The 10,069-nt window shown below is 41.2% G+C and overlaps 1 protein-coding gene across 1 annotated transcript in view; it reads right to left on the bottom strand.

Annotated features, from left to right (window-relative positions):
• The window catches only part of IMMP2L (inner mitochondrial membrane peptidase subunit 2), a 493,363-nt gene that overhangs the window by 90,740 nt on the left and 392,554 nt on the right, over window positions 1-10,069 (bottom strand). Inside the window, exon 5 of the mRNA XM_015559698.1 lies at window positions 6,812-6,914. Within this exon, the coding sequence (XP_015415184.1) occupies window positions 6,812-6,914 (103 nt within the window). The remainder of the gene's footprint in view (window positions 1-6,811; window positions 6,915-10,069) is intronic.

Raw genomic sequence — 10,069 nt, 5'->3', positions numbered from 1 at the left:
GCTTATATTTTTGATATTTATTTTATATATTTAAATACCATTTAACAAAGAAAAATCAACCAAAAAAATGAGTTCGCGTGTCACCTCTGACACGCGTGTCATAGGTTCGCCATCACTGGTCTAGGCAAAGCAGTAGCCTATCTCCCTCCTCGTTCCAGCCCTCGTATGGTCCATTTTATTTTTCCTATGGTCCATTTTAATTTTCCATGTAGTCACCAATTATGTCTTACAAATAATACGGGCTTTTCGATCTCACCCTTAAAATAATTCTACGATCCGCTGGAGGATAAGCTAATAACACTGCATATGTTGGGCTAAATCTTGGCCCCTGACCCACTGTCAGTAAGTATACATTTCTGAGCAACGAACACGCCTCGTTCCATAATGAAACAGCCCGAAGGAACGGCAGCTGCCATCGCAATGAGGCGCAACGACAGCGCTGTGACATGTCTCCTCTCGGGAAAGGAAACCATGTGGAAAATGGCTCTACACGAGCAGGAGATGAAGACACAGACGAGATCTGATTTGGTGGAAATGGAAGCTGAGACGGTCTCTGTTCTTGGGGGGGAGGGGGGTCACTGCTTACGTCACCACTCTCCCTGGCACCCTCATCCCCTCCCTGCTCTCAAGAAACCATGTGCTTTGTGTTGTGATGGTTTACGTAGAGTAGCAAATCCAACTGAAAGCGAGGACGACCCTCAGGGACCCTGCTTCTGTCCACAGTCCGGGCATGTCTTCGTTTTGAATATTGTTCTGGAGGGAGAATGGGCTCTTTCTGAGAATGGCTGTGTGCGTTATACAGATATTTTCCTTAGGATGGCTTTCCTTGCACTGGCTCCGGCCTTTGCATGAAGTGCCTGCCTTTGTCTATTCAAGCCGAGTGAAAACTGTACCTACATGAAATAGGTGACGTTTCCAGCACTGTTTAAGGGAACCGTGAGAAACACCCAGAAAACCCCGCGGTGAGCTTTCATGACTTTAAGATCCATAGGACTGCTGTTACCATCCATTGTATATGAAATATAGGTTATTTTAGCTCCTAACAAACATGTTTCAATGAACACAAGCATGTTCTGCAGAAAATCTGACCAGTTTAAGTCTGAGCATCATTTTTCTAAGAAAGTGTGACTAGAACCCTTTATTTGGATCCTGTCAACATAATCTAATGACCTTTCTCTTTATTTGGAAAAGGCTGATTTTAAATAAAAGTTACTCTAGCTGCTCACGAGAATTTACACAAGGAAAATGCTACACTTCAAAGATAAATAAAAGGAAATGTCAATTCATTCTCCGCATCCACGGGACCACCCTGTGTTGTACCAGCAAAGCGTTTCCAAGGCAACTGGAGCGCATGGACCAGCCCGGGCACAAACCACTCCACTCACAACACAGGCGGCATCCAGAGGGCTGTACACAATGGGTATTATCTTCACCCACTTCAGAGTCCTCTGCTTCCCCAAGCCCTTCTGGGATTTCAGAGTTCCTTCTTAGTACCCGATGCCACTCCTCTAAGAGCTCTGTGGCCACCCGCACCAGAAGAATGTACACTGGGTTCTATCTGGCCGGTGACTGTCTTCCTCGCAGGTAGGGGTTGTACCTCAGTCTCGGACCTACTGACCCCCTTACTTGCTCTGTCTGGGCACCAGGGCTTCTGTTGATAGTGACGAGAGGATCGGGATGATCAGGGGTTCAGGGCCCTCCTTATTGTCCACGACTTGAACTTCTGAATCTTTTCAGCATCCCCCCAAACTCCAGCCCATCCCTCCCTTTGTCATATGGCCTCAAAACTTAATTTTTAAAAATATCAAAATTTCCCTTTCCTTTCTCTTGCTTTCAACTACTCGCATCTCCAAGAACACTGTTTTGTTAACCACTTACTGTATCGCTTTTTCCCCCCAAAATGTATAAAGTGGGGAAAAAGTTTACAGGCATGATGAGATAGTAAAGCTCCTGAAATGTTCATTGTCCACGTGTATGACCTAACCCAGGAACCTCTCTCTAGTTAACACAGTCCTTGTCTCTCCTATCCCTTCCAACCATCGGAATCCAGGCCAAAATCAATGTGGAAAAACAATAAATGCAAAAAAATGTCTTGAAGACATAAATGACAGACTTGTATTGTATACAAAGAAAAAAAAATCAACTTTTCCTCTCCTTCACTTTTTCACTAGTTGTTTTAAGAAGTAAAAACTCTCTGAATCTCACTAGGTTCACATGGAATACTACGGAAATTTAATCTTCATGCCAATGTTTTCTTATAAATCCTCACTTTCAGACCCCCAGCTCATTTCATTATAAATAATTTTTCTGAGACCCATTTAGTCTAAAACTATCACCTCTTGGGCATATTTGCTCCAAGAAAATATCCCAGGGAGCTACTATTTTAATAATTAGGTGTCCATAAAGTAAGTGACCAGACCTTTCCTAAGCAACTCAGAGTTCAAAAGAATTCCTCTTGAGTGTGACTTGCAGTTCCCATGCTCAGAGGGAGGCAGTATATCAGGCATAGCTTCTGCACACGAATTGTTCAGCTCTGCTTCATGCTTCCTGAACACAAATCATTCACAAGGTGACACTGTGATCACAAACCTAAGAATCAAATACTTTCATACATTTGGAAAGATTATCTTTGCCTTGAAATATTTAAGGCAAATGATATTTTGTGTGTTTTTTTTTTCCTAACATCCTTTGGTCAGTGAAGTTAAAATAAAGTATTTATTTTAGATACTAAATAACTAGAATTTCTATGAAAACATATATTCCTTACAACAAATCAGTAGACTCCAAATGATGAAAGTATCTTAGTGGCTTATGACTTAAAACTAGATAAAAATGACAGGAAAATGTCAAAGACAGAAAATGCGCCAGCTAAATCAGCGGTTCTCAACCCGTGGGTCGCCAACATGTGGGTCAAGACTCCTTTGGGGGTCGAACGACCTTTTCACAGGGGTCGCCTAAGACCATCGGAAAACATATATAATTACATATTGTTTTTGTGATTAATCACTATGCTTTAATTATGTTCTATTTGTATCAATGAAAATACATGCTGCATATCAGATATTTACATGACGATTCATAACAGTAGCAAAATTACAGTTATGAAGTAGCAACGAAAATAATGTTATGGTTGGGGGTCACCACAACATGAGGAACTGTATTAAAGGGTCAGGGCATTAGGAAGGTTGAGAACCACTGAGCTAAGCAGAGGCTGTGGAGAGTCCCATTTGTGTTTTTACCAAAAGGAATGAATGCCTATGAAAACATTTCAGGTTAAGTACTGGACGGTATTTATGATAAACGGGAGGAAGAAGTACAGCACGCCTTTTTCACTGAAGCAGGGGTAGCTCACTGGAAATAATTAAAAGTAACTATCTGAAAATCCACAGCTATGCATGTACACACACAAACAGAAAATTCGCTTTTGATGTGCTTTCGATTGAAAGCAAGCAGAGGATGCATGAGTCCTTATTATAATCAGTGCTTCTGGATGCTGGCAAAGAACAACAACATAGCTGCAGTGGGAAACGTTTCAGCGTCCTCTACAGGAAGCAGGGGTGGGGAAGGGAAAGACCCTAATTTGCTTCACAGAGCAAAGGAATTACTAACAGAAGTGCTTACCCGACATTCCAAGCAATCATCAGCCTCCATATCAGAACCATCAGATGTCTTTAATGTATAACCCAGTAAACGCAAGTGGCAGTAGGCCCCAGGAAACACTTCCAGACAATTATCATTTTAAAGAAAACATACAAAAGCTATTTTTCACACTAAGAATCTAAGCTCAAGCCATTATGATGGTGAATTTCTATTATGAGAAGAAAGATAGGGCGTTTTCTATCAACATGTGGTGAAGATATATATTCAAGAGGCTTAGAACCAAGATATTCCATAAAGATATACTCATAATGGAAACATTTCCTATCCAGTCTCCCTCCCTCCCTCTCTCTCTCTCTCTCTCTCTCTCTCTCTCACACACACACACACACACACACACACACACGTGCTCACTTTATCAATTGTCTATGTGAGATGGATTCAGCGAAGAGAAAACTTTTCCTGTTAGACATGAGCAGAGAAAACCCCTGCTAATTGAGTGACTGGTGCGGTCGGCAGCCAAGATGGTATGACTTTGTGTTTTATTGTAACATGTCATCTGCGATCCTCAGAGTGCCGACTAGTTTCCCTCTATAATGGCATCCCAACATGTTAGAAGGAGAGGAGTCGGGACTTATTTTGCTGCAATGTTGTCTGTTTCTATAACTCAATATTGCTCTTCTAAATTCATATTCCACTGTTCATCTTTTACCTGTAAAACTGTTAAATCCCATTCAGGACCTACATATCACAGCAATAAGCCAATCAGAAATGCAAATTCAAATCTTAAGAAATAAATAGGAAATAACACACTAGGAAAAAACATACAGAATGAAACATTCTTTTCCTTATTCTTCTTTACACAGAACTAAGTCTACTTCCAGATGGAGAAAGTCAGCCCCACTGTGATTGCCAGAGGGCCACAATGTCAAATGAGCTGGGTAGATGCCATGATAAAGGACATCTACTATTCGAAGAGTCAAAGCATGTCCGCTGTATTTGGATGCACTGCTGAAGTTACTCGGGAGGAAAATGAAGGGTAAAGGCTTCGATCAATCTCCACAAAGTCAAGATAAGCGTCCTGGAGGCCATCCCGGCTGCCTCTGGAGAGAAGTGCATTCCCTTCTCTCCAGGGCAGGAAAGGATGGGCCACCTAGAAAAGTTACCGCCCTTCCATGTACCATTGCCAAGGGCACTCTCCATAAACCAAAAACATAAACCAAAAGCTACTGGGGAAACAGATTAATTCTCAAATCTGCATGCACTTTAAAATTCAAGATTAGAGTTTTAGAATTAGAAAACTTTAGTTTTTACTTTTTAGAATTATAAGAACTTTAAAATAATTAACAAATTATTCAGATAATCATTCGTTTCATCAAAAATGCAATAAGAATTCTCTGTACTCAAACATCACAGATTAGCTTTAAATAAGGATTGTGGGGCTTTACTTCACTTTCTCCCCCCTCTGTCCTCTTAAAACTTGTTGGGGAGTATCAATATTAATATTGTCAATTATTTTTTCCTAGGCATAAATGCTGTTGAAACGTAGAACATGAGAGCTCATGATTAAAGTAAAATTAGGTACTTATAACTCATCAAACACAAATAGGTTAATACATATGTAACAAATGTTTTCCTTAACCCTCGAAAAGTTTCTTCATCTAATTTTGACCAAAAAAGAAAAAAAAGAAAAAGAAAAGCTAGTTAAGTGAATGAAAATTGATAGCTTATCCAACCATAAACCAAAAGACACTCTGAATATACATATCCATTAAAACGAAAGGAAAGAGTCACTCCATTCCAAAGTCATTTTGTGTCTCAGGCTCATATTCCTGGTTCAGGCTGTAATTAAGAAGTAGATTTCCTTTAAAAGCATGACATAAACCAAATGGAAGTGAAGTGCTGCAAGCAACATGGTTGTCAATGGATAAGCAAAAAACAAAACCATCTCTAACTTTTGTCACACATCCCACAACCAATAGCAAAACAACGGTTTTTAACACTTCCTCTCAGAGTCACTGAAAATGAAAACCAATTAAAACCCGAACTAAAGTTGACGGCCATTTTGTGTTGACTTGGTCCACACCTGATACATGAAATTAGATTTAATCTTATTGGGGAGAGAGAAGTAAACTGCTTTTAGGTGATTTATTTTCACTTTCAAGTTGTTACTGGATTTGTTCACAGCAATCACTTCTATACCACAGGTGGCCTACAACGTTTCCAACCTGCCTGTCCCATCCTCAGTGTAAGACACAAAGAGTCAATTATATCTGTGAAATAATGACTATCTCAGAATTTTGTGTTGCCTGGCAACTAGAAAAAGGAAGTGGTGTAGTCTCCTGAAGATATTCCACTTACCTATAGTTCTGATCTACGTGCATCTCCATGACTGTACTTTTAGCCAAAGGTGAGTCGAGGTGACTGCCATGTGATCCCTCATAATATGCAAACAGGTTGTCACATATACACCACCAACAGTCAGTTTAGACAAAACTCTGGGGACACACTCTTTTGCAAACCTATCTGAAGGTGTTTAATACTGACTTACACATAAATATTAAGTATAGATATGACTCACTTTAGGGAAATCTACTGGGTGAAAATCCAAGTTTTTTAGCAGACATAGGTAACCAGAAATCAGGTGCAATTCCCAGTAACTAACAGTTTCTTTGCCTTGCATAATGATTTATTGTAATGGTTCATAAGTCGAGAATCTCTGTACATATATCCGTTTAGTCACATATTTTCTGTACTATAAGCATGGCATAGGAACATCTGCATTTCTGCAATTTTTTTTTTTAGTTTATGCATTTCTGCTATAATTTAATGCTGACAGCATGTTACTTACCAATGTGATTTCCATGATGCCTGCATTTTTAAGGACTGGTATAGAAAAAGGGTGCCTACGGTCTTTTACACATTCTATCTATTAAGTACCAACTGAAAACTTAAGCTACAAAGCATTTCTGGGGGGAAATGAAGACCATCCCACTGGGATCAGCCAGCCAGCTTCATGGAAGCATCCTCTATGCAACACACACACACACACACACACACCATGGCTTCAATGACCCTAAAGGAAACTATCAAACACCAATGGCTCCACTGGGAGGTTCATGACGGGTCTTGGCTGGATTCCTTGAGCGCACAGTCTGACACACCTTTGCTCCCACCTTTGACATCCAATGACGACAGCAACAAGGCGACTTACCGGCCCAAAAGAATTGCTGTCGAAACTGTGTCCATGATGATCGCCCTCCACCCAGATGTGACCGCGAGGCACCTTGACGTAGCGGTTTTTGTGTCCCATAGTCCTAGGAAGGAGCAGCACAGCCAATGAGGTTAGAACGGAAAAGAGAGCAAACAGCTGGGCAAACAAAATTAGGAAGCAAACATGCTGTCACAAGCTGCGACAGATCGCTACGGGCTAGCCTCGACGCCACGTCAAAACTTCCCCTTTAAGTGACACGTGGTCAGAATTCTGAACCCCATCCACACTGTTTCCCCCCTCCCCCGCCACTTCTGTAGGTAGGAACTCTGTGCTTAAGTAAAATGCACTGCCCTGCCTAGTGTGGTGCAGCTGGTTGAGGGTCATCCCATGCACCAAGGGGTCACTGGTTGGTTTCCAGGTCAAGGCACATGCCCAGGTGGTGGGTTCAGTCCCCCAGCTGGGGTGCGTGCAAGAGGCAGCCAATTGATGTTTATTTCTCACATTGATGTTTCTCTCTCTCCCTCTTCCTTTCTCTCTCTAAAAAAATCAATAAAACATATTTTTAAAAAATACATTAGCACCAAGTGTTTTGCTACTTAATTTATCCTAAATATGAATACCCTAAATATGTTTTTATGAAATTCAATAAGCCCTATAAAAATACTATTCTATTTTTCCCTAACTTTTAAGTCAATATTCAACTGTTGATCAGTGGTAATCTCCCTTTTTTTTAGTCAAAGAAACTTCCCAAACCACCTAACAGCACTTTTCATGACTTCTTAATTTTCTAAAATTCCAGATATATAAGCAAGAAAAAACCTCGGTGAGCTCGTGTTAGACACAAACTGCTGATGTTAGTTGACAATTTCTTGCCAGCACTATTTCAGTTCACATATTACCCCTGAAAATGAGGAAAGGTTTAACCATTTCTGAAGACTGTTTGAAAATCAGTGGCCAGGGACACACACTTGGAGCAGCAGGAGGTGTCCTCACAGTGACGAGGTCATGGAATAAGGACAGGCCCAGGCCCAGTATCTGTGGCAACGGAGAAGGTGGCAACCATTTGTTCTTCCGTTGCCTAACTTCTTCAAATGTATTAATTAGGCTAAAACATTCCTGTCCTTTGACATAGTTATTCTCCTGGTACAGATCCAAACAAATAATCAGAAGTATAAACAGATATTTATCATGAGGGTATATAACACAGGCCTTTTAGAGCAAATATATATCTTCCTAAATACCCAACCGCACAAGATTGGCTAAATTATACTATCAACAGTTCAATTAAAGGGACAGAATTAGAATAACATTTTATCCCAATTAGATAATAAGTTCTCTAGGGGGCAGAGACCATTAGCTGTTCTTATGTTTATTCCCCAAGGCCTTTGGGAAAATGCCTTGCCTAAGGAAGCTTTTCAAAAAATGTTGGTTGGATAACTGAATGCATGAACGTCACCCCCGAGTCTATAGAGTTAAGCCCAGAAATAGCTTGGCCCACGGTTCTTGGGGGTGGAGTCCCTATCAGACCATGTTTGTCAGCAAGTTGTGTATGTGCAGAAGGAAGCATAAAAAAGGACAATGAAACATCAATTGGTGCTACAGAAATTGAAACTATTCATTACTTAGAATGGTTTTTAATTTTCCAGATAATTTCAACGTTGAATTACTTTGCTTTCGATCAGTAAATCACTGATGCGAGGAAGCAATGTTGTGGCCATTACAAGCCAACAGTAATGAGTGCTGTTTATTTTTAATTACTCCTGGGGAGGAGAGTTTCAGCTTTTAAAGGAAAGCAAAAACAAGCTGCACACATCTTAGCATCACGGACTCTGGAATATACGTGTTCGATTAAAATCAGCCTCTTAGTTCCTGGCATCCCAAGTGCTTTTCTCACGAGATGGCCTCTAAGAACTAATGTCCCGCATCAAGTACGGAGGACAGTGAAAAGGCCCTTCTTTCACTTAACTTTGGCAAGGCACCCTCTCCCAGGAAGCCCAAGCATCTGCTCACCGAGTTAAGACAGCTACATGGAACAAGTACTCACAACGGAAACAGTTACCCATTGTGTCTCTTGGAATAATCACGCAAGCAGAATATGAAATAAAACCGGCATAAAATCATTTCTGCACCGAAATGGGAGGTTTTCAGTCAACCATATACCAGAAAAAAAAAACCAATATAAAACTCAGATTCAGTTTCAAGGTCACAGAAACCAAGAAGTCAAGACCCCTGCGATAGAAGGTGACAGGATGATAAAATGACCACTGGCAGTTACAGGTTTCCCTGCATTCACCTCCTTACCTAGAAAGTTTAAGTTCGCCCATCTCTCCATCCTCTTCTAGCCCCTTATAAGACTTTATTTTTCCTCATTGCATCTACTAACACGTCACTCACTGGTTTACTTCCTTACTGCCCATCTCTCCCTCCCAGCACGTGAAACTTGGAATGTTGGCTTTCTTGTTCACTTCTGTATCCCCTGAGCCCAGAACAAAGCATGGGGTAAGGTGCTCAACAACCACTTGTTACATAAACAAACAAATGAATGAATGAGTAAGTAAACAAATGAAAAATACAATCACAGAGGCAGAGTAATATAGTGGAAATTTCGCAGAATCTAGAAACAGATGAACCAGCTTTTAATGTTGACACTGTTACTCACAAGCAATCCTGTGCAAGGTACTCAGTTTTGACTTGAATCTGCCGGTTTTCACCATGGAATGGGTAGGCCGTACCCTGCCTAACTGGGCTGAGATGAAGGTTGGCAGCTAGTTGAGAATGTAACGGAGAGGTTGCTATAGCATCGTCTCTGCAATCTGCCGGTTTGGGGCGTTCACCCCGGACTTAGCACTGCCCAGTTTGCGTGACCGTGGGCCAGCTGGTGAAAGGCTACGTGTCACTTTCCTCATCTGCAGGACAGGGCACCTACCAGCACCGAACTGAACAAATTGTTCTCTGAAGAGAGTGGCATGGGGTAAGCCCTTGATGAATGGATTCTCTAAGCATCGGGACTGTGTCTGAAGTGCTCCATACAGCCCTAACAAACCCGCTACAGGGTAGTTAGTATGGCTATTGTCTTCCATTGTCCACTGTTTGCTTTCATTTCATAATTCAGAATGTGTTCAAGCCCCCACTATCTATCAGCATCAGTCTCTCAAGGTGAGCTGAGCTCTGCTTCAGTGATTTCTTTCCCCACAGTTGCGCTGTGACTGCAGACTGTTTCTAATGGCACAACGAATCTTGTTTTTCTTTTATTCCTTA

Source organism: Myotis davidii, unplaced genomic scaffold (assembly GCF_000327345.1).
Source record: "Myotis davidii unplaced genomic scaffold, ASM32734v1 scaffold573, whole genome shotgun sequence".
Classification (NCBI taxonomy): domain Eukaryota; kingdom Metazoa; phylum Chordata; class Mammalia; order Chiroptera; family Vespertilionidae; genus Myotis; species Myotis davidii.
This window is presented reverse-complemented; position numbering and strand designations above follow the sequence as displayed.